We start from the raw sequence: 25,861 nt of genomic DNA, 5'->3' as shown, positions 1-25,861 counted from the left end.
TCCCAGGTCGGATCACCTTCACCCTCCGAGATTTTGAGCCAAATCTGTCGGTTTGATCCCCGGTAACAGACGATGCGCAGAGGATTCAATTCAATTCAATTTTATTTATATAGCGTCTAATACAACAGAGTTGTCTCTAGACGCTTTACAGAGACCCATACCCAGAACATGACCCCCGAGCAGTTATTACATAAACAATGGCAGGTAAAAACTCCCCTAGTGGGAGAAAAACCTTAAGCCAAACAGTGGCAAGGAAAAACTCCCCTTTAGGAGGGAAGAAACCTTGAGCAGGACCAGGCTCATAAGGGGGGACCCTCCTGCCGAGGGCCAGACTGGTGGGTCAGGGACGGCAACAGCACAGCAGGCAGGTGGAAGCAGCAACGGGATGACCAGGGGTGGGGACCGCAGGCCGGCACGCAGCTCCCGAAGCTCCGGCCCAATCAGCAAGTCCCAGGTTGGGGTGCAGGGTCGGGGAAAGACTTGTGCTCCGTAATGCAAGCTACAAGCCACCCACGACCACCTGCAGGACAAAAGAGAGAAAAGGGAGGAGAGGGGGGGGGCAACAACGAGATGACCAGGGGTGGGGACCGCAGGCCAGCACGCAGCTCCCGAAGCTCCGGCCCAATCAGCAAGTCCCAGGTTGGGGTGCAGGGTCAGGGAAAGACTTGTGCTCCGTAATGCAAGCTACAAGCCACCCACGACCACCTGTAGGACAAAAGAGAGAAAAGGGAGGAGAGGGGGGGGGCCAGCAACGGGATGACCAGGGGTGGGGACCGCAGGCCAGCATGCAGCTCCCGAAGCTCCGGCCCAATCAGCAAGTCCCAGTTTGGGGTGCAGGGTCAGGGAAAGACTTGTGCTCCGTAATGCAAGCTACAAGCCACCCACGACCACCTGCAGGTTCCGGTGTCCGGCAAAGGATGCTGCAACATGGACAAAAGAGAGAAAAGGGAGGAGAAGGGGGGGCCAGCACAAGAAACTACAGGAGCGACTCTGACACACTAAAGTTTACACTACCTAGAGATTTACCAACACCAGCTAGAGGTTTACTAAACACTAACTATAGGCTTTACTAAACAGAAATGTTTTAAGTTTAGTTTTAAAGGTGGAGGTGGTGTCAGCCTCCTTAACCCAGATTGGAAGTTGGTTCCATAGTAGTGGTGCCTGATAGCAGAACGCCCGCCCTCCAAATCTACATTTAGATACTCTAGGAACTACGAGTAAACCTGCACTCTGAGAACGGAGAGCTCTGACAGGAACATAAGGCACTATCAGGTCTTGCAAATAATGCGGAGCTAAGCCGTTTTGGGCTTTATACGCAAGTAATAAAATTTTAAATTGGATTCTGAATTTTACGGGTAACCAATGGAGCGACGCTAACACTGGAGAGACGTGGTCTCTCCTGCTAATTCCTGTCAGTACTCGTGCTGCTGCATTTTGGATCAGCTGGAGCCTATTCAGCAAATTACTTGGACATCCTGCTAGCAACACATTACAGTAATCTAGTCTAGAAGATACAAACGCATGAACTAGTTTTTCTGCATCACTCTGCGAGAGGATTTTCCTAATCTTTGCAATATTACGGCGATGGAAAAAGGCTATTTTACAAACCTGATTGACATATGGTTTAAACGACAAATCCTGATCGAAAATAACACCAAGGTTTCTCACAGTTGCACTGGAAGCCATCGCAACACCATCTAATCCCTTCCTAAGATGCTCTGGACCAAGAATGATAACCTCTGTTTTATCTGAATTTAGAAGCAGGAAATTTCTGGACATCCAGTCCTTGATGTCCCTAAGACATGCCTGAAGTTTAACTAACGGTTCTGTTTCATCCGGCTTCATAGACAAGTAGAGCTGCGTATCATCAGCATAACAATGAAAGTGTATGCCGTGATTCTGGATTATACTTCCCAATGGCTGCATGTATAAACTGAACAAGATTGGCCCTAGCACTGAACCCTGCGGAACACCATAACAGACCCTTGACTGTTCTGAAGAAACCTCATGTACATGAACAAACTGGAACCTGTCAGATAGATATGATTTAAACCAACATAGAGCTGTCCCTTTAATCCCAACAACATGCTCTAACCTGTGCAGTAAAATGCCATGATCTATAGTGTCAAAAGCAGCACTGAGGTCCAGTAGAACCAGTATGGACACTAATCCCTTATCTGAGGCCATAAGGAGGTCATTTGTGACTCGAACCAGTGCGCCCCGGAGCCGATCTGTGCGCCGGGCGCCCGCCGTGGGGTTGTGGTTGTATGATCTTTGCAAGGGCTAAGTATTAAGCTTAGCTCCGGAGCCCCGGCGCCGCATACGGAGCTGCGGGGGCTGCTCACGGACCGGACCGTTGAGGAGCCCTGGGCTCGGGGCTCTATTAGTACCGTGATACATTTTTCTTCTGTGATTTCAGATCTTTCAAGCACCTGGAGCTGTTCACATTCAGAAGACGGACCTTCCTTGAGCCAGCAATAGTGCATACATTTTATTTATATATTTTAACAATAAAGTTGCAATTTGTGAAAATTCAGTGTTGTGATTTCTTTACAGTTAACATGATTCATTTGTTTTGTAACATAAGAAGTGAAATGATGAGGAATCGGAGTAAATAACTGTGGTGTAACTGTTTAGAATTAAATTCAATCTTCCTGTTTGCAGACGAGGTGACTAAAGGCTGATTTATGGTTCCGCGTTACACCAACGCAGAGCCTACGGCGTAGGGTACGTGTCGATTAAATGCAGAACCGTGGACACGCTTTGCTACGCAGCCGCTGCTCTTCTGCCCGCCCGGAGCAACGCTTTGTCTCCTCCCCTGCTAAACGCCATTCAAGCAGCCAATCAGCGCAGAGCCTCATTATCATAGCCCCCCCCCCGCCCTGAAAATGAACCACAGAAAAAGGCTTTAGAAGCGGAAAAAATAAAAACATGGTCCAGAGACTGAATTTCTGATTTATGTAGAAAAAACAAGCTTTAGATTGTTTTTAAGACATTCAAGGCCTGTTTAAAATATACATTAAATGCCATAATATGTCCCCTTTAAAGATACATGACCCCCTACGTGGATATTTGGACTCCCTAACTTCAAACAGCTCCTGCATGCAGGGTGGGAGTATATTATTGTGTGCCTTGTACATGATTAAAGCTGTATTAAATTCCACTAGGTCCTCCAATTTTAGGGTGTTTGTTTTAATAAAGAGTGGGTTGGTTGGAGCCAGGTAGTCTGCATGGTTTATAATTCGTATTGCTTTCTTTTGCAGCATATATAGTGGTTTGATGTTTGTTTTGTAGTTGTTCCCCCATAATTCCACACAATAAGTTAAGTATGGAAGTATGAGGGAGCAGTACAGTATGTAGAGTGTATTGGTGTTCAGTATGTGTTTTATTAGTGCCACGGCGGGGGGAGGAGGATGTTTTTTATTTTGAATAATATAGCAATTGATTTAGAGATTTTTGTTTTTGTGTTATTGATGTGTAGTTTCCAGCTCAGTCTACTGTCTATGGTAATTCCCAGAAATTTATGTTCGTTTACTCGTTCAATCTTTACATCATTTATTGATAATTTGGGATGTGTATTCATTTTTTTGTTGGAAAAGATGATGTATTTGGTTTTGGTGAGGTTCAGTGACACAGTTTGAGAATGTTGAGTTCCCTTTCCACTGCATGCAGGAGCTGTTCCAGGTCTTTTCCGGCGCTGTACAGGCTGAGTTATTTTCAACAGATCAGAATCAACATTATTCATATGGACAAATTGTTGTCTGTCATTTAAGTAGCTATTTAACCATTCTAGGGCGACTCCTCTGATTCCATACCTTTCCATTTTTTTTCAGTAATATATTATGGTCTATAGTGTCAAATGCCTTTCTTAAATGTTTGTCTCCACTTTTATATATGGGGATTACTTTGGCTATTTTCATGGCTGTGGGAAAGATGCCTGTGGAGAATGATTGGTTGCAGATATGTGTGAATGGTGTGATGATTGTGTCTATTATATTTTTGATTAGAGGCATGTCAAAATTGGAGCTATCAGTGGATTTTTTGTTTTTAAGGTTTCTTACTATTTCCAATATTTCATTTTCATGTACACTTTTGACAAACATGGAATTAAGATTCTGGTTTATAATTTTGTGATCCAAGCCTTTCTTGTCTCCTGACTCTATTATTTCATTGGCTAGGCTGGGTCCAACATTGACAAAAAAATTATTGAATTTGTTTGCAATTGATTTTGTATTGGTTATAGTAGTGTTGTCTTTGTTTAAGTAGTTGGGATACTCAACATTCGCAATTCCTTTTCTGATTAAGTTGTTTGTTTTCCATGTACCCCTCTCTGCTGTTCTAGTCGTTTATGATAGTAGTCCTTTTTACATGATCTTATGATTTTTGTCAGTTTATTCTTATATGTCATATCTATTTTCTGCTTCTATGTTTCTTTGTTTTATGAATATTCTATATAGTGTATTTTTCTTTTTACACGCGTTTTCAATGCCTTTAGTTATCCATGGAGATTCCTGTTTATATTTATGTTTATTTAGAGTTTTCCTTAGAGGGCAGTGTTTGTTATATAGTTCAATCAGTGTGGTCAAGAATGCATCATATGATATATTCGGGTCCTTGGTTTCATATACAGTGTTCCAGTTTTTGGTTACTAAGCTCCACCTTGTCCAGCAAAAAATGACATTTTCCAAACCCTATCATACTGAGATCTATATGTCCACGCTAGCAGAGAGCAACAAAAATCAGCAAGAGTCATGCAAATGCAATAAGTCATGCAATAAGCCATTTTTTGCTCTTTTAAAAAAGAGCAAAAAAAGAAGAGAAAAAAACAATGTGAATAAATACATTTTCCGATTTCATGTGAACAAATATAAACAAATATAAAACTGCATTTCAACAATTTTTTGAGATTGACAATGTTTTCTTTGATCAAGGCGAAGTTTGTTTTTTTTTTTTTATATGTAAAGTAATATTTGTGTTTGGACCATATCGTGAATAGAACATTTATGTCTTTATTATTAAATCTTTGTGTGTGTGTATTATTAAATCCAAAAAGTTGCTTTAAACAAAAAAATATTTTCCAATCAAAAATCATTGACATACAATTGGAACTTTTGATTGAATAATAAAGACACAAACTCATAATATGACCCAAACACAAAAGATTACTTCATTCAAAAAAAGAGAATTCAATCAAAAAAAATATTTTCAGAAAAGGAGTGTTCAAATACTTTTTTGCATTCAAACACTTTTTTATTTGATTGAAGTGAAGGTTTTTATTATTGAACATATTCTTTTGACTGAGCCTCACACCAAGAAGGTTCCCGGTTCGACTCCCAGGCCTGGATGAGGGTGTTTCTGTGTGGAGTTTGTATGTTCTCCCCGTGCTTGCGTGAGTGCCCTCCGGGTACTCCGGCTTCCTCCCACAGTCCAAAAACATGCCAGTAGTTTAATTGGTGATTCTAAATTGCCCGTAGGTGTGAGTGTGTCTGGTTGTTTGTATATATGTAGCCCTGTGATGGACTGGCCAGGGTGAACCCCTGCCTCTCGCCTGAAAATGAGCTAGGATAGGCTCCAGCAGACCCCCGTGATCCTGCAAAGGATAAAGCGGGTATAGATAATGGATGGATGGATTCTTTTGATTGAAGCAAATAGTTTTTTTTTTTACTGAATAATACAGACACAAATCTACCTTCATAGAACAAATAAGTCAATTGGTAGACTCAAAAAGATTTCAGCGGCACTGAGCAGGAGGATCTGAACGGTCAGCCATCAGACGGCATCTGTGAGGGAAGGGCTTCAAGGCAAATCTCGTTCAAACCAAGCATGGGACATTCAAAGGTGGAATAAATATTTTTGCATGTTTATAAACAGAAATCAGGAAGGGGGCAAACACTTTTTCACACAACTGTAATTCAGACAATTGAAAGCTTTTAAAGTATGGAAGAAGAGGAAGAGGAGTTAAAGTTTGGAGAAGGCACTAAGCTATATCCACTAAGGGTGCTGGAGATATCCGATATTCATCGATGCATCGACGGCTACGTGCAAGATGCGAGTGCATCGGCTCATTCACTGTGTATCGGTGCATTTGACGGGTGAAATCTAGATGCATCTCGATGGATTGCTTGCATCGGTCAAATCCGATATTAAATTGCGCTAAATCCGGTACAAGCGTCGTTTTTTACATGTTAACTTTCAGCCTGTTTTGTGTTTCCCAGGCTCATTGAATGCACCATTATTATTTCGCTTTTTTTTTTTTGAACACGGACGGAGGCCGTGAGGCCGTGAGGCGCATACAAAACAACCCAAAACAAACATGGAAGTCCGCGAAAAAAGCAGCGAAGAGACTATATTTAGCGCACCTGCACACTTTAAATCGTATGTTTGGAAACACTACGGATTCTACAAGAAAGACGGGAAACTGGACAAGACGAACGTCGTTTGCAAAGAATGCCGTGTTGTGAAGCCGTACACGAGCAGCACAACAAACATGCAGACCAACTTACAAAGAATGCATCACCAATAAGTCTGCCGCCGCTTCCCCTGACTCTTCGAGTACAAGCAAAACAGGTCAGGATCAGAAAAGTGTCACGTCGTATTATGCCAGTCCTCTTGCACCAAGCTCTGCCCGCGCTATGGCTATAACTAAGGCCATCGCATATTTCATAGGCAAAGACATCCAGCCTTATAGTGTGGTGGAAAACGAGGGCTTCAGACAGCTCATGCATGTATTGGAACCGAGGTACCAAATACCCGACAGGTCTGTGTTCACTGACACACACATCCCCGATCCATACAACAAAGTGAGAAGAGATATTGTTGTGTCGCTGACGAGTGCCCAAAGAGTTGCACTTACAGTGGATGGATGGACGTCTTGTGCTACTGACTCCTATATAACTGTGACGGCACACCACATTGACATGGAGTGGGAGATGAGAAACGTCGTTCTCCAGACTAGAGTGTTCCTGAGGCTCACACAGGATCAAACCTTGCAGAGGTGCTACGTGAAGTTACCCGAGAGTGGAAGATTGGCGACAAGAAGCCTGCGTTGGTCACAGACAATGCAAGCAACATGATACTGGCTGGGTCAGGTGCAGAAATGAAGCCCCATGTGCGATGCATAGCACACACACTTAATTTGTCCTCGCAAAAAGCATTCAAGGTACAAGAGGTTATACCTATCCTGGTGAAAATAAGGAGGGTGGTAACATTCTTTCACAAAAGCTCCAAAGCATCTGATGCTCTCCGTGACCAGCAGCACAGCTTGGCCCTCGACCAACACAAGCTAATCCATGATGTTTCCACAAGGTGGAATAGTTCCCTTGAGATGTTGGAGCGTTATTGGGAACAGAAGACTGCTGTGACACTGGTGTTGAGGAAAATCAAGCCAAGGGGAGAACCACTGCCTTCCCTCACAGATGAGGAAATGAAAGTTGTCCCAGAAATGGTCAAACTGATGTCCCCCCTGAAATTGGCAACTAAGCTCCTCAGTGAGGAGAAGACCCCCACTCTCTCCATCGTTGCCCCAATGTTGGCCAAACTACGGTCAGACTTTGGATCAAAGCACAGTGATCTATCAGTCATTGGCAAGATGAAAGACCAGTTCAGAAATTACTTTGACTCCTGTTACAACTACATCCAAGACTTCCTCGACAACGCCTCAGCGCTTGATCCCCGCTTCAAAGAGCTGAACTTTGTGGACAACACTGCAAAGGACGTGATATTCCTGAGGATAGCAGAAGAAGTGGAGGATATGGTAAGAAATATAGTATTCTCAGTATTTAGCAGTTAGTCTCACTCTTATTTTCTCTGTCTCACTTAAGGTGTTTCTGTTTCAGTTTATAGTATTCTAATGATATTTATTTCTGCTTCGCCCAATAACCGATCCATTGCTTAAAATGTAGGCATATAGCACTTGTGCTAGTTTTCAACACCAATGTACTAAAATAATAATAGCTTATCTCTGCTCTGCTGATTATTGTCAGGCAAGGGCTGATGGTATGCTGGATGATGGCCAGGCAGCAGACGCAGAAGGTGATGGGAGACGCCACGGGGAGGAGGACGCGGAGGCGGAGGAGGAGTTCGAGGAGGAGGAAAATGAAGTGCAGGAGATGGAAGAAGAGGAGAGAGGTTTGTTTTGGGACTCCTAGTTATGTTTTTTTTCTTATAATGTTGTGTTGATTTGAACATACAGTAGGTGTGATGATGATCTTGTAATGCAGACCGTATGCTGAAAATGGGTGTGATATTGTAAAAAAAAAAAATAATAATAATAACAGGCTCACGCAGCCTGCTGCATATGAATAAATATGTTTGGAGCATTAAAAAGTGAGTTGTGAGCCTGTGCTATTGTTTAATTGCGATTATTGTATCATACTTTACCAGTATATTGTTTCGTTTTCTTTTGTTATACTGTATATATTATTGTAGACATGTTGTGTAACTCATGTCTCTTTTATCTTGTCTTGTCTACCCTAGGTGAGCCAGAGCCTCCAAAGAAGAAGTCAGCCTTGGACCTGTTGCTTGGAACGTTCCTCACTCCTAGAGCACCAGAGAAGACCATCAGAGAGAGAGCTAAGGAGGAAATATCAAAATACAGGGGGAGGGATGGGTTAGGTGTCAATGGTGATGTGTTGCAGTGGTGGAAAGACCAAGTGGATCTTCCACTGCTTTCAAAATTGGCCAGGAGCTATTTGTCCATCCCTGCAACAAGTGTCCCCTCTGAACGAGTGTTCAGCACAGCAGGGGACATTATAACAGCAGAGCGCAGTCGGCTTCTCCCTGAACATGTGGACCAACTAATCTTCCTGAAAAAAAACCTTAAGAAAAGCCATATGAAATAAATCACAAATCGAGGTGTTGATAGTGAGAGTAGCATTTACAGAAAGATAATTGTATTTTTTATTTTTTGTCTTATGGACTTTGCATACAAGACACTCAGTGAGAGTAGTCTCTTTACACTACGGCAGCAGTGAGTCTGTGACTGCCATATTGTTTAAATTTTATTTCATTGTATTATTTTGTTTTATGAACATTGCATATGACACTCAGTGAGAGTAGTCTCTTTACACTACGGCAGCAGTGAGTCTGTGACTGCCATATTGTTTACATTTTATTTCATTGTATTATTTTGTTTTATGAACATTGCATATGACACTCAGTGAGAGTAGTCTCTTTACACTACGGCAGCAGTGAGTCTGTGACTGCCATATTGTTTACATTTTATTTAATTGTATTATTTAGTTTTATGAACATTGCATATGACACTCAGTGTTGTTTTTGAAGGAATAAACCAAATTCTTTTTGGAGTAACATACTGCATCGAATCTTTTTTTTAAAAATATAAATAACTTTGCTTTTTCGTATCATGTTGAATCGCATCGTATCGCAATCAATCACATCATATCGCATTGTATCGCATTGATTTGAACTAAAAGGTTATCGTATATAATCGCATCGGGAAGAGGGAGAATCGTATCGCATCGTATCGCCAGAAAATTCAGATCATCGCTAAAGTATCGGATTGCTGGCAGTGCATCGAGATGCGTATCGGATCGTCCTGAAAGCTGAGATTCACAACCCTAATATCCACATGAAGACTTGTAATTTCAAAAACTATGGAGCCAAATCAAGGCCAAAAGTTTTACTAATTTGAAAATAAAATTTGAACCTGAAAATTCTTTTTTACAGTTTCAATTTTATTTTTTTCAGTATCAGATCTTTTTTTCAGTTTCAAATCTTTTTATTTCAGTTTCAAATCTTTTTTTTTTCAGTTTCACGTCTTTTTTTTCAGTTTCAAAATTTTTTTTCGGGTTCAGACTTTTAGCCCCGATCTGGCGTGGGGGGCGTGGCATCAACTGAGAGGGGCGTGGCATCATGGGTGACAGCAGAACAGAGAAGGCGGGGGACGTTCCTCAGTCATGTTGCCTTCAGGAATCGTAGGTTGCAGAAGTTATCAGTAGAAGTATGATTCAACACTGTTTATACACCATATTCACGTGATTGGCAGTGGAAAAAACTGATATTAGTGACACATTTCTGTTTGAAAAGCTGTTTTAGACCGTACTTGGCACCAATCGCAGTATAAAAGCAATAAACCATGCCAGACTGTACAGTTCAACAGCCACACTTTAAAGTTTGACATTTCCCACTTCCACATACTACCAAGTACGGTCTAAAACAGCTTTTTAAACAGAAATGTGTCACTAGTATCCATTTTTTCCACTGCCAATCACGTGAATATGGTGTGTATATACAGTGTTGAATCATACTTCTACTGATATCTTCTGCAACCTACGTTTCCTGAAGGCAACATGACTGAGGAACGTCCCCCGCCTTCTCTGTTCTGCTGTCACTCATGATGCCACGCCCCTCTCAGTTGATGCCACGCCCCCACGCCAGATCGGGGCCAAAAGTCTGAACCTGAAAAAAAAATTTGAAACTGAAAAAAAAAAAAATTTGAAACTGAAAAAAAAAAAGAAGTGAAACTGAAAAAAAAGATGTGAAACTGAAAAAAAAAGATTTGAAACTGAAATAAAAAGATTTGAAACTGAAAAAAAGATCTGATACTGAAAAAAATAAAATTGAAACTGTAAAAAAGAATTTTCAGGTTCAAATTTTATTTTCAAATTAGCAAAACTTTTGGCCTTGATTTGGCTCCATAAAAAACGTTCTTTGTAAAGATGGAGAATTGTCAGAAAATGTGTGCATCCATATGAATGTACTCAATACGCCTATAAATGCTGTAAAATACATGCCAAGCTTGTTAGTAGCGCTGTGATGCTACAAGCAAAAACAGGCAGCAAAATATTGGGCCCATGCGCAGAAATCTGTAACCAGAGACAATAAGTACGAGTAACACGTATGACTCAAGTGTTTCAGAAAAGTTGTGGAAATGCAGTAAAAACAGAGCCACCTAAACATCATCATCAAATCTTTTCACTCTGGAACCTGGTTTCACAAATTAGCGTTTGTAGACCCCAAAATGCTGGCTTCATATAGATGATGATATGATGATACACTGGTTTTATAAAATGCTTGTATGTTCAGACCTTAGCTTGTCTTTGAGTGGATGGGGCCTAAAAGGAGGAAGATCAGCTGAAGAGAAGAAGATCATTTGACGATAATATACAAGCTAAAGACAGGAAGAAAAGCTGAAGAGAAGAAGGAAGATCTCAAAGATAAGAAGACCGGCTCAGATGAGCTGAAGAGACATTAGGATGAAGAGAGGAAGATTAGCTGAAAAGAAAAAGATAAGCTTAACAGAAAATAATCGACTCAAGACAGGAAGATGAACTGAAAAAAAGAAAATGGCCTCATGAGAGGTAAATAAGCTGAAAAGAAAAAAATAGCTTCAGACGTAACTAGTAAAAAGGGGGAAATGTTCTGCAAAGAAATGCCAGTATGTAAGCCCCAAAACATACAGAATTCTTCTATTAAAGTATTCTCCAGGACATTTGTTATATTAACTCAATTCAATTTTTATCTACTGTATCTAGCGTTTATTACAACACAAGTTGTCCCTAGGTGCTTTCCAGAGACGCAGAACAAGACCCCCGGAGAAATGATTATATTACAAAGGAAAAAACTCGACTTCCGGTTATGGCGCTGTGCTGATCACACACTTGTGTCGGAGTTCCCGTGAAATTTAAAGAATATTTCAACCAAACAGCCTATACAGGTCAGTGAACGGACAAGATACTGTGCTGAAACTTTATTGCCAGTCCAAATGCCTCCAAAACAGCCAGCAAAAGCTCAGAAACCGCCCGTACTACCACACGTGAATGTGGACCGGGTGCAACGTGCTCAAAGGCTGGCAATGGACACTCGACGGAGGCTCCAGTCAAATCCTCAACGCCATCGACACGATGAAAGGGGACTTCTCATCAAGATTTGATGGCCTATTTAGTGCTATTCAGGGAATGCAGAATGAACTGAAGACAGTGTCCGTACGTATCAATGAAGCGGAGGACAGAATCGGCACTAATGAAGACGACATTGCATCATTGAAGTCACAGAACACCATCATGAAATTGAGGAGCTAGTCTCAAAAGTGGATGACTTGGAAAACCGAGCCCGGTGCTCTAATCTTTGCTTGGTTGGTCTTCCAGAGAAGGTGGATGGGTCTGATGATCTGTGTGACTCTCTGGAAAAATGGATCCCTACGGTGCTCGGCGAACGCAACTTCCCACGGCCGGTGCTGATAGAGAGGGCGCACAGAGTCGGCGCGGCGCGGGGGATGCAAGGTGCAGATGTGCGTCCCAGGCAGTGTTGTGCAAGTTCATACTTCTCATGAACTAGTTCAAAGTTCAGTTCACATAGTTTAAAAATGAACTGTTCACGTTCATAGTTCACCATTTTCATTATGAACTAGTTCAAATTCAGTTCATTTCAATATTTTTAGGTGAGAAGTACGAATGAAAAGCCCCCCTATCCTAAAACTGTTCAACGTATACCAGTGGTCTTCAGCCCTGGTCCTCAGGACCCTGTCCTGCATGTTTTAGATATTTCCCCTCAGAACCCTGATAAAAATGACTGTCATTAACAGACTTGTGCAGACCTGGATGACAAGCTGATGACGGCCATTAATTAGAATCAGGTGTGATGATGCAACATGTAAAACATGCAGGACAGGGTTGGAGACCCCTGCTGAATACAATCATGTATTGTCCTAGTGGCGTTTCAACTTTATTCAGAGGCTGTAAATCTCCAACATTGTAGTGCATTATCAATTTGTCTACCTGTTACTGGGAAATCAGACCTCTTGGTCTTTCTGGGAACTTTTTTGATTGTTAAGGACGCAGATATTTTCTCACACTGGACGGATGCTTTAACTCCACATGACGTTTCAAATTTGAAGTTGACGAGGCAGACGCTCTGACTTGTTTTCTCAGCGCAGGTGGACATAATTTGCACAGAAAGGTTAGTTTCCTACCGTCAGACTCTTTGGGAGACGATGTGTAAAATTCCCGCAGATAATGATAAGCGAATCATCATCTGACGGCTCACTGACGCTGCGTCTGCAACGTCTCTCTTCAGCCGTCAGGGCTGATTTATGGTTCCGCGTTAAATCAACGGCGACGACTACTGCGTAAGGTACGCGGCGACGCGAACCATACGGTCCACACGCCGCGTACCCTACGCCGTAGGTTCCGCGTTGGTGTAACGCGGGACCATAAATCAGCCTACATTCGTAAAGCCTTCACCGGGCTCGTCGAGCATTTTAAATGTGCGCGCCGCCCACTGGTGAAATAAGGATTATTCCGTAATAATTGGACCTAAACACTGAAGCTGCAACTCACATAATCTGAACAGTTCAAGTTCCAGTTCATGATCTGCAGAATGAACTAGTTCACGTTCAAGTTCTTTATGTGTAAATATGTTGCGTTCAGTTCAACGTTCTCACAGAAATGAACGTGTTCAATGCACAACATTGGTCCCAGGATAGTAATTATGAAGTTCCTAAACTACGCGGACAGGTCTCTGGTCATAAAAGCTGCGAGGATCAAGGTGGAAATACTGTATGATAACCAGAGAATCATGTTTTTCCCCGATGTTTCTGCTGACTTGGTCAGACGGAGGAAAGCTTTTGACTCGGTGAAGAAAGAACTGGCCTCCCTTTCCATTCCGACTTTGCGCTACGGGATAATTCATCTTGCTAAACTTTTGGTGACTGTTAAAGGGAGACGACATGTTTTCGACACCGCAGCAGCAGCGAGGGGCTTTGTCCATGGGCTGAAGAGCGACACTTCAGGGTCCGTGGCAAGAGAGGAAATCTGAGACTTGTGGGACTGGTATGTTTAATCACTGACATGACTATGCTCTCTGCTACTACAGAGGGCGAATTTATCTGAATAATATAAAACGGCTGTTTGGTTATCAATAAGATGATATAACTTTGAGGTTTTTTTTTTTTTTTTTTTTTTTTTTTTTTTGCGGGGCTCCGTCAAGATGGTAAGGCATAAGCTGTTCCTCACTGTGCTGTGGACACAGGCGGACCAGTTAAGCTCCATAGTTTGGATGTGTGTACAGGGGAGGGGTGGGTGTATATCAGTTGGGGATGTACACTCAGGTATGTTCATATTGTTAAGGCACACTTTAGTTTATTTTTATGTTTTATGTTTAATTTGTAATTTTTTCGAATCCACTACTTTCCACCTTAATACCATTACAATATGTCATCAGAACTTCAATTTACCTCTTGGAACGTAAGAGGTTTAAATAAACTTGTCAAACTAAAAGAGGTCTTGAGTAGGATTAAACCGTTAAAGCCCAAAATAGTGTTCATTCAGGAGACACATCTGACCCCTGAGGATGTAATTAAAGTAAGGAGGAGATGGCCTGGACGAGTATTCTCTGCTTGTTTCAGTTCACATTCACGTGGGGTGATTAATACACAATAATAATAATACACAATTCTGTGCCCTTTCATCTTATTAGTGTAGATGAAGATCGATTTGGCAGATACCTCATTATTCAGTGTGAAATTATTTCAGTTCGATTAAACCTGGTTAATCTATACGGCCCCAATGAAGATAATCCGTCATTTTTTAGACATCTGTTCTTAACCTTGGCTGATTTACCTGGCTGTTTCATCATAGGTGGAGGACTTTAATTGTGCTCTCCAGCCTGAAATAGACAGATCTACTGGGATCGATACTTATCATAGTCAGACAAGAAAGGAGTTACAACAGTATATGGAAGAATTTAATTTAATTGACATTTGGAGAGCGGGGAATCCTGACCAGTCAACTTTTTCTTGCTATTCTAGCACATCTCGAACTTTCTCTAGAATTGACTACTATTTGATTTCTGCTTCCATGGTATCTACAGTCTCACGATGCTGGTACGATAGCATTATAATTTCAGATCATGCTTCGGTTTAATTTATCCTGAACATGCCCAAATCTTTGAGTTACTCCACTAGATGGCGTCTTCAGTCATTTTGGTTGAAGGATCCAGAATTTATAAAGTTCATTGGGACACAAATTGATTAGTACTTTGAAGTTAGTACAAATCAGACATCAGCTACGATTCGGTGGGAAGCATTTAAAGCCTTTTTGAGAGGCCAAATTATAAGCTTCACAAGCTTTAAACATAAACGCTGTAGACTGGAAATGGAGCAACTGGAAAAAAAGATAAAGGATACTGAAACAGTTTACTTTGCAAATCCTTCTCAACACTTATTTGTAGAACTTAATGAGCTGAGGGCTAAATACAATGTTTTATCTACAAATAAAGCAACTAAAAGTCTGATGAAACTGAAGCAATCCTACTATGAACAGGGTGAGAAAGCTAGCAAACTCTTAGCCTGGCGTATTAAACAGATGGAAAGTGAAAGAACAATGAATACTATACAAACAAATGAAGGTTTGCTAACCAGTGACCCAAAAGAAGACTTTTTCAAGTTTCTATGAGAATTTATACCACTCAGTAAGCAGTCCCTCAGTGCCATACTGGTCTCCTCAGACCAGCACTTCACATACTTAGCAGTGGGAGTGTAGTGAATGTTACGGACATAACTCACCTTATTTATCAAGTGTGGTTCTGCACACCGTTCATTATTAAATGCAGTATGTTGTCCTTCATGCAACTATGACGGTTCAGGGATGAGGCCCCTTTAAATGTGGTCATGACGTTGAGCTCCATGCGGTTCTAGCTGCTGGACAGCTCCATTTTGTGTTTCAGTGTTCTGAGGTTTTCTAATAAACAACACACGTTTTTTGAATGGGAAATTGTCTCCGCGTTTTTTTCTGCAATTCCCACAGGAGGTTGTTTATTCACCAGAGGTAAGTATGCAGGGGACAGATAAACCAGGTTGTGATCTGAGCGCCCCAGCGGGGGGAGGGGTGAAGAGGTGTATGCGTCCTTGGTATTCACATACATTAAGTCCAGTGTTCTATTGTCTCTGGTGTGGCAATTAACATATTGTGTGAAGGTGGGAAGACTGGAGGACAGCGAGGCGTGGATGAAGTCGCCCGAGATGAGGAGTAGGGACTGGGGGTGCGCTGTCTGAAGTTTGGATACTGCAGGCAAAAACAGAACAAAAAACACAACACAAAACGGGAAAACACACAGAGCTGCTGCTACAAGCTGCTACAAGCTGCTACAAGCTGCTACAAGCTGCTACAAGCTGCTACAAGCTGCTACAAGCTGCTACAAGCTGCTACAAGCTGCTACAAGCTGCTACAAGCTGCTACAAGCTGCTACAAGCTGCTACAAGCTGCTACAAGCTGCTACAAGCTGCTACAAGCTGCTACAAGCTGCCACTCGCGCGGCGCCATCTTGGATTTCACACAATCAAATACGTCACAGCAGCTTTGCTTCAATCCTCCTTTCTCATCTGGGTGTCTAAAAACAAACGAGGGCAAGGCGAGTGGAGACGAGGCAAGTCGAGTAACGCTGAGTAGGTACTAGTATAAAAGCGCCAAGAAAGGCGTTAAAAAAGGGAAGACACCCGTGTATGTAACCGCTAGACGTAAGCCCAGAGGAGGCGAACTTCGCTCCAGGGACAAGCAGTGCTCCTGCTGACACCTGCTCACACCTGAAACAGCAGCTGGTGAGGAAGACCTGGGCACTCCCAGCTGGAGCAGCAGCAGCGCTGTACATGCAGCTGAATCTGTCTAGTTACAATGTTCAAACTTTCCCGATCAACACATCAGCATGCTACACACACCGCCACTCTCGTCCTCACACCTCTCATGCGCATGCATGCTTACACACGTTACAAGGACATGAAACCCTTATAATAAGAAAGTTGACAGCGCAATCTCCACTGTGATTTTTTAAATTCATTATTTATCACCAACACAATGAACGTGACACATACACAGCTTTCAATCAAACTTTGGTTAAATCATGGGTTTTGTGTATGTAAAGACATACGTTAGAGATTTTTCTCTCTCACTTGGGCTGATGGAGTAAAATCCGCGGCCCAGTTTTACATAGTATGTAAGCACCTACTGTATAACACACATTAATTAGTTAAACAAGCTGCAGCTGGAGAACTGTTGACTGCCTGCAGAAGCTTGTTTCTACCACTCTGCTGGAGTGAATCCAAACAAACGCTCATCATGCGGAAACGGAAAGACAAACAAAATTATTTCACCATGATCAGAAGACATCTCTCCTGTACAAAATGTAATTTTTATGATGCTAGGGATTTTATTAAGGGGTTTGAGCGAGTTAGAGAGATCACATTTTATTTGTGTTTAAGAGGTGTCTATCACCTGCTCACATTATAGATGATAGGCAAAAAAGTGGGTGCGCACTATGGGCTTAGGGCTGATTTGATAGAAAGGTAAAAGTAATAATAATAATAATGACTTGGATTTATATAGCGCCCTTCTAGGCACCCAGAGCGCTTTACAGAAATCATTATTCATCCATACACATTCTCTCCAGTGGTGGTAAGCTACATTGTAGCCACAGCTGCCCTGGGGCAGACTGACGGAAGCGTGGCTGCCATATCGCGCCTAACGGCCCCTCCGACCACCACCAACATTCATACACATTCAAACACATTCACACGGGGCAAGCTGGGTAAGGTGTCTTGCCCAAGGACACTACGACAGCAAACTGGGACAGAGCGGGATTCGAACCGCCGACCTTCCGATCATTGGACGACCCGCTCTACCACCTGAGCTACTGCCGCCCCAGAAAGGTAAAAGTGACAGTGCCGAAGTGAGCCAAGAGAGAGGTTTTTTAAAGAAGTTTTCAGATAATTTTCTAACAGGTTTCTTTTTTTATTTCGTTCTTTCTCAACATTGCTAACAATACACTTTTCAAGAAATTCTTCTCTGAGCAAAATCTGTTTAAAACAAACAACTCTCTGTCAAACAAGCCCCATCAAAAAACCTGTCCATTATGCTCAGAGTCTCTTGGGGCCCTAGGCAAATATTCACAGGGAGCCATTACAACCGATTAATCAACCTTATGTAGTACATAATCTGTCACCAGGGGTGGACTGGCCATCGGGCATACCGGGTGGGTTTGCCCGGTGGGCCGATGGTGATTTTGGGCCGGGCCGGGCCGGCCCAAAAAAAAAAAAATTTTTTTTTTTTTTTTTTGGCCCGGGCAGGCCCATCGGTCCATTTGATTTTGTTTTTTACCTGACAACAACTGGTACCACTGGCCGATTGGTTATGGGCTGAAGTCTCGCGCCCCAAGGGGCCTCGCGCCCTGGGCCGTTTTTTTTTTTTTTTTTTCAAATTCTTTTTTTTTTTCAAATTTTTTTTCGTTTTTTCCCTTATAAATATCAACAGTCACGTTCCATTACAGACCTAAATGTGTACTAGTCTGTGCATATCAATAAATATATGTGCAATGATGCGCGTGTCTGTTGTTCAGTACAACTGCGTCAAACCAAGCGCAGACACAAGGTGCTCTGATCCAGACGGGTGGAGTTGGAACAAACTGTCACACAATGTCGAGAGAACGAGACAGAATCAGGAAATTTCCATCAGGGGATGAAAAAAGAAAAAAAACTAAAGAAAATGGAAGAGTTTAATGCCTCTCTGAAAGGCTCGTTTGATAAATTTGTTACAAAAATCACCGATCCAACCGGGTCTCAAGCAGCCGTGGGGCCCCGCGTCGAGGCAAGCCAAATGATGATGAGGCGGGGGAAGTTATCCAGTATTTTGCTAATGTGAGAGTTGAAATTGCGCATATAGACACCCGATCCGACCCGAAAAACCCAAAAAATTGCCCCCCCCCCCAGCCTGAAAATCACAGGACTTATCTGTGGTGGTGAAAGAAGTCAGCAGTATGAATTTGAAAGGTGTGTGAGCATCCCTTCATGATAAACAGAGGGGGAACGCATTCTGACAGCAGTATTTCACGCTGTCAGAATGCGTTCCCCCTGTTTAAAATGGGTTAATATATCATTGTAGATATCTGAAATGTTCTTTTTGACTAGGAACAATTGAATTACAGATATCTGCAACACATATCCAGTCTAGCTATTAAATGTTAAAACGGCTTGCCATACAAGTTTGCTAGTCTACTCAGAAACAGTACTAAGTACATCTATAACGGGACTGGGGGGGATGGTGTAGGATTAGGTTTATTAGACAAGAACATACACACCAACAAGACAGTGTACAAGCGGTGTCACAAGAACGTTTGTTTTCATTCATAGGCTTCATTTTCTTTCCATCAATACCTGGTGGGCCGGTCTAGGCTCAAAATGCCCGGGCCGATTTTTTGTCCCAGTCCAGCCCTGTCTGTCACTAACTAAAAATGTAATTGTGCACATTTGTATAGTTTCAAAATAAAATATAAACCATAGCAGCGCATTTTCAAAATCCCTTGCACATTCATTCCATAATGTAGCATTCTTAGCTTGACAGTTAAGTTTAACTGGACAGTTTTGATTTGATAGCTGAGGAATGATATTTCGCCAGGATATCCATTACATTTTCAGCTTGCTTGCTGAGTAATCAAAATAACTGCAGGTGTCTTGACTGTATCAAGCAACATTAGCTAGACCTCTGGATGTGCTAGCATACATCTTTTCATTAATTTACATCGATTTATACCAATGTCTGGGGACTACTGGGCTAGAGTGTAGGTTTTGGAGAAGAATTTCTCAAAAACAATCATATAACTTAAATGGCAATTTCTCAAAGACCGTGAATTTCATTCCAACACCACTTCAGTATGTTGTAGTCCAAAGTCCAATGACCGCTCTGACGTCGTGTGGGAGGTATGACACAGATTGCTCCTTTATTTAAAACTAGAGAATTTCCTCCTGCAAAACACGAGCTGACTCTCCCTGAGCCTGGGAGTGTATTATACCGGCAAATCACGGGGGAACAGCTCATAGTGCAGTCTGTAACCCATCGAAATCGTCCTTAACACCCAGGGTGAGGCTGTGAGCGCGGCCCATCTCTCCCATCTGGGGTAAAGAGTGGACACACTGCAGTCTCTCCATCATGAGGCGCCATTCAGTGTGGTGGCGCCCTCTCTTGATGGAAAAGTGACCTTTTCCCCAGACGTCCCTGAGCACTGCCCAGGAGGACAGCGCAGCGGCGGGGTCCACACAGCCCACTCGTGAGGTAGAGCCGTGGCTTCCCACCGGGGGGGGGGGGTTGTGGCTGGGGGGCAGCTGGTGTTGCCACCGCACTGTTTATTTTGATATTTTATTTTATTTTATTTATTTTTATTAACTGCACCCTCAGGATACACTTTATTTTCTTTGCGGAAACGTGTGATTATGCGCACTTGTGGACATGAGGGAGGGGCAACTGCTGAACCCTCCGCCGTCAAATGCCCGTGTCTCCCGGCTCCCCGTGGCAACCAGGAGATGGGGCACCTGAAGGCACGCTCAAAAGCCAAACTGGTAGAGCTGATAAACTTCCAGCTGCAACACCGATGAAGAGAGGGGCTCAACACCGATGAAGAGAGGGGCGGTCAGGCCACTCTCTTCTTTTTCCTGGCCTGGTTGTAGGCAGCTTGCTGGCAGAGCTGCAACCGGGGCCAAGGATTTCTCTCTGCCCCTGCCCAGCCGGGGGGCCCGGGCGAGCCGGGGTTTTGACTGTTTTGGTATTTTAAACACCGAAGCCTGGGAGGCAGCCTGCGCTGAGGTTTTCCGTTGCACAGGTGGAGTGGGAGCCGGGGGCTTCCAAGGGAGGCAAACCTGGAGAGCTTCGTCTTCCTTCTTTTTGGCTTCACACCGCCGTTGCATCAGGTCCAACGCGGAGCCAAAAATCCCCTCCGGGACAATGGGCATGTCCAGGATGTCGTCCCTCTCCCTGTCTGACAGGCTAGAGAACCATATTCCCCAGCGCCTTTCCCGTGGCCTGGACCGCACAGCGTTGGACACGGAGACACAGGTCGGTGATTACTGGAGTCTCCTCCCACGTAGCTGGGCCCTGAGTCTGCGCAAAATCCTCACCCAACTCCAGCCCCAGGCTATGCATCGCCTCACAGCCGAGGGATGAGGTCCCGGGAACCGGACTCCTGCTGCTGAGAGGGTGGTCTCTCCATGAAGGCGCCACCTCATCCAGCAACTCTGGAAAGACGAAGAAAAGTTGCTTCATCGCACCATCGGCCAAGGGCAATTTCTTCCCTTTCTAGCAAGATCTGGTGGTCTCTGCCACAACAGCAGGCCAGGGGATAATTAGCCGGTTAGCAGCCCGTTTGCACACATCGAGCATGTCCGAGCAGGGGAGGGGAGAAGCTGATGTGCTACTCTCATCTCCATCGCCTGGTGGGCTAGCCGTCTGCGGAGACTCTTAACGGTGAACACCGCACAGTGTCGACACGAGCCGGGAACGTCGCTAGCTAGCCAAGCATGTTTCAGTCCCAGGCAGCTTGAGCACACCTGGTGTGGAACCTTGCTCGATATCTTGTTCCACAGCGAGAGGGACGGGCCCTGGAGTCTCCATGCCCTGTGGTGTGAGGAGTTTTTGCTTCCATGCCCCGCGAGCTAGTGTGCAGGCAGGGTTGAGGCAGTTAGCTGGTATGCTAACCGGGAAAAGCCGAGAAATTAGCTGGTGTGTTAACACTCGGTATTCGAGCAGCCGTGGTGAGGCGTCGAGGACAGTGCCAAACAAGCTGTGGAGGGCGAGGAAAGCACAAAATTCGATCTGGTGTGACCGATGAAGCAGATAAAAAATTTCCAAGGCTAGATAGCGCCCAGCGACAAAAGCTAAATAAGATCTGTCTGTAGACAGTTCAGCTAACAAGCCCAGGACGCGAGATATGTTCCGAGTGAGAAGAGGTGTTTGAATGATGTGGTGTCGTCCGCACAGGATATTTAAGGTAGGTGGTACTACCTGCACTACCTGCACCATTACGCCAATCAGGATTGGCGTAATGAGATTAATGCTTCTCAGGTCTGCAACGGGGAAGTGCATCCCATAGTGAGACATCGAGCGGAATATTATGAAAGACAACTCCCCGTTAGGATGGAAGAAACCCTAAGCAGGACCTGGCTCATAAGGGGGGACCCTCCTGCTGGAGGCCAGCTGGGTAGAGCAGGAAAAGAGAAAACAGACAGAGAGAATGAAGAAAAAGGCCAGCTACAGGAAGAAGATGGAGGAGCAGCTACAAAACACTCCATGAACAGGTTGAGGGGGATCGACAGTGGGCCAACAATCTAAATCTACATTTCAATAGGTTTGATCAAGCACCATTTCAATATTATTGGATACTAGGGTAAATGACATGGTATGGAATATAAAACATGTATTTAAATTTAAAAGAACCTAGATGACACATGCAAGATGATGCTTGATAAGGTTGTAGGAAAGGCGAAAAATAAACTTAAGTGTCAAATCTGTTGATATGATTCTGTAGTGTTTACCCTTTCTTCAATATTTTTTCACATCCCAATTTACTTAAGTGCGCTGTGAAAATTATACTAGATTTTCAGTCATCTGGGGGTTTTAAGATACAAAATATGTGAGTTTAATTAGCCTTTTTTGCATTGTGCCAATTAAGAAGTCTAAGAAGTCTATATTGTATTAGAGTCATATACCATACTTACCTTGAAATCAGATATTAGATCAGGGTTTTGAGAACCATAAAAAACTAGATTTATATCTTAGAGCTAAAGAAAAAAAGACCTCCCAAGGGTTTACGGTCCCCCCCCCAAAAAAAGATAAACATTTTTCAAATGTATACAACAAACTTTATTGGACATTGAGTTGATAAACAAAGCCAAAGCTGGATGATGACGTCATAGTCTATGAATTTATCATCAGACCACAACACAGTTCTTAAAACAATACAACAGCTTTCTATGTATGACTGCGTTTACATGCAGTCAGTAACCCTTTTAAAACCCGCATTTGCTCATGTTCCGGTTTTTAAAAACCCCAATATGATCCTTGGGTTACTCCTTTTAAAACCTGAATATTGGGTCATCAAACGCCAAACGGAATATCCCCATCAAACCGTACATGGATTTGTTTTCTGCACATGCTCTGTTCACAAGGAATCCTGGTCTTTTGAGTCCAGGAAGTTCTTATAAACACGGAGAAACCAAGACCAGGAGGAGACTAATCACTTCATAAATGTAATGAAGGATATGAACATTTCTGCATTTGTAGACGGTAGAAAGTACGGGGATAGCGATATTTAAAAGAAGGTGAGCGAAAAGTTGCGCGAAGCAGCATTTGTTTTGAATTTGGATACAGGAAGAAGAAGCGGAAATGACGGGAATTGTGTCATAATGTTCTCAGCGCGTCGCTGGTTTGATCCAGAGATCCCAAATAATTAATTACCATGTAAACGGAATATTCTGAATGTTTCAGTAACTGGAATATTAGCAATAATCCGAATTTTGACTGCATGATTATTTGTCCGGTTTTCTGTCTGATGGAATGTTGCACATTTGACAAAAAATAAAATAAAAAAAGAGGGTTGCGTGAATTTTGTTGGATCTTTAAAAATGATGGTATACTGTATACTGTATCAAAAACAAAAGCACAGTAGCGAAACTCGTTGTCAGCCAAAATAAAAAATAGATCTCATCTTACATTCTTCCCTTTTTGTAAATTAAATGTTGTCATATATTAAAAATAAAATATAAAAAAAAATATTATATATCTATATATATAGGGTGTTATTATTAGACAGTTTTCTCTCTGTCTCTTTTTACTACTACTATTTATACTACTGTCATTAAGTAGATGCTTTTATCCAAAGTGATTGAGACACAACTGAGACACACACACCATAGAGCAATTAGGGTTAAGGCCTTGCTCAGGGCCCAAGGTGGTTCATCTTGGTTGCCACTCCGTGGCTTGAACCTGGGGCTTGAATCTGGGTCCTCACAGACCCAAGCCCACTTCTGTAGCCACTAGACTTACACCACCCTACCCCACCACAACCCCCTCACCTGAAACCAGAATTATTGAAATGTATAAAGGAGATAATAGTAATTATGATTTACTGAAGTAAAAGCAAGAAAAGAAGCAGAAAGGGGAGAAAGAGAAAGACAAGTAGGAAGGGTAGAATTAGAAGAAAAGGTATGCGTATATATATGTATATATATTAAATATAGTAATAATGCACATATATATACCTTTGGTTTCTACCGTCATGGTATCAATCATTAATATGTGTGCAGACAAGGTAAAAAAAAAAAGAAAAAAAAAAAGAAGAAAAGGTAAGGAAGAAAGCAGTTAAAAGCATTGTTCAGTATATTAATTACATTGCATTCTGAAACACACAATTAGGTACATGAGCCCAAGCTCTGGATCAGAGGACCAGCAGCTAGAACACTAGTGACAGCCTGCAGTCAAACTACAAAGGATGGTCCATTGTTTAAACAACTAGACACAAAAAAGATAAACCTGGCATTTGCAAAAAGCAAAAGCCCGCCAAAAAAAAACCACTCATTCCGTGGTTCATTCATCCTTGTTTTGAAAATTATACCTGGCGCAGAAATCAGGCTTGTCCCAAAAAAAGAGAAAAATTCTTGATGTGGACGAGTGAGGGCTCAACGCGCCCGAACCATGTAGGGGGGTCCGGGGGCATGCCCCCCCGGAAAATTTTGAAAAATTGACTCAAAATGGTGCATTCTGGTGGTCTCAAAGCTCCATAATCACATCTTTTATCAATGCAAGAATACACACACAAAATCAGAATTTTTGCAAAGAATGATACATTTTGATAACATAATAACACGCATTTATCAGGGCTCCAGACTAACTTTTTTCATTAGGAGCACAGTAGCCCCTAACTGAAAATTTTTAGGGGCACAATCAGAAATTTTAGGAGCGCACATCGTTTATCGACACGCTAACCAAATGTTTACATTTCTACTACATTTCAGTGTATTAGTAATACGTATTTCATAATAGATTAATGAATTACCACAATGTGCTGTTTCAAATGCAGTGTTACATTTTATTGTGCATTTTTAAAGATGCCGCAACATAAAGTAAACTGACAGCACCATTGCTGTCATTATATATAAAAAAACATACATTCACATGATAAAAAAAGTGCTTGGTAACAAAGTGCTTAGTAACCTTTCAGCCATGAATGTAACTGTTAAACACAGTACTTAACAAATGTACAAATATTGGGGGTACTGGCCAATAACATTTCCCTACTTGTGTCTTTACTAAAACCCTGAACTTACACCAGTCGACCAAATTCACTGCCTTCACTCAAATAACTAAGGATCTTACCAAGAAATATTCTTATGTCTAACCTAAAAATGCCATTACACCTGACAACACACATCACTTAAAAGGTTAGGTGTTTTCCCCACGTGTTAAAATTTAACTTTCATTTGTGTCAAGCAAATTTTAAGCAGTGTTCAAAATAAAATTATGAGACCTGCTGTATTGGAGCACATTTTCTTTTAGTTAAAACTGTAGCGGGGACAGATGTTTAGAGGAACCTACCGTATGTATGTACCGGGTGAAGGCTGATTTATGGTTCCGCGTTACAACAACGCAGAGCTCTGCGTCGATTTAAGGCGGAACCATAAATCAGGCTTTAGAGGGGGGACATATCGGAGAACAACCAGAAGAATATAAAGTGGATTAAAAATAAAAGTTAAGCACTGAGCTACATGTGTCTCCCGTCTGGGCCATTGCAGACTCATGGCCTGAGCATGATGTTACTAAAACCAAACATACCCGCCGCTTCTTTCTTCTAACTTTATGTGCGCGCCGCGGCGGCAGCGAGTTGTGTCGCATTAAATGTCGTCCGGGCGTAATACCTGCTTTGAGCTGGTGAAATTAAACGAAAAAAATAAATAAATAAATAGATCCCCCAACTCATTCCCTTTCACACTCATTGGCCTGCAAATATGGGGGTTCATTGAGGCACTCCTTCCACGTTTAACGTGTGTAAAAAAAATAATAAATAAATAAAAAAAAAAAAACACTGGCAAATT

General features: G+C 42.5%; 2 protein-coding genes across 4 annotated transcripts in view; one reads left to right on the top strand and one right to left on the bottom strand.

Annotated features, from left to right (window-relative positions):
- txlng (taxilin gamma) overlaps positions 1 to 25,861 on the bottom strand; it is a 92,556-nt gene that overhangs the window by 36,813 nt on the left and 29,882 nt on the right. The gene's annotated exons all lie outside the window — the stretch shown is intronic.
- LOC133456879 (E3 SUMO-protein ligase ZBED1-like) lies at positions 7,442 to 8,840 on the top strand. The gene is made up of 3 exons (XM_061735561.1): positions 7,442 to 7,753; positions 7,983 to 8,127; positions 8,476 to 8,840. The coding sequence occupies exons 1-3, from the start codon at positions 7,442 to 7,444 to the stop codon at positions 8,838 to 8,840; spliced, it is 822 nt and encodes a 273-aa protein (XP_061591545.1).

Source organism: Cololabis saira, chromosome 2 (genome assembly GCF_033807715.1).
Source record: "Cololabis saira isolate AMF1-May2022 chromosome 2, fColSai1.1, whole genome shotgun sequence".
NCBI classification, from domain to species: Eukaryota; Metazoa; Chordata; class Actinopteri; order Beloniformes; family Belonidae; genus Cololabis; species Cololabis saira.
This window is presented reverse-complemented; position numbering and strand designations above follow the sequence as displayed.

Excerpts from the sequence above, each read along its gene's own strand:
- LOC133456879 (XM_061735561.1), top strand. The coding sequence starts at position 7,442 with ATGGTCAAACTGATGTCCCCCCTGAAATTGGCAACTAAGCTCCTCAGT. Across the intron at positions 7,754-7,982 it reads CAGAAGAAGTGGAGGATATG|GCAAGGGCTGATGGTATGCT; the intron begins GTAAGAAATATA and ends GATTATTGTCAG. Across the intron at positions 8,128-8,475 it reads GATGGAAGAAGAGGAGAGAG|GTGAGCCAGAGCCTCCAAAG; the intron begins GTTTGTTTTGGG and ends TGTCTACCCTAG.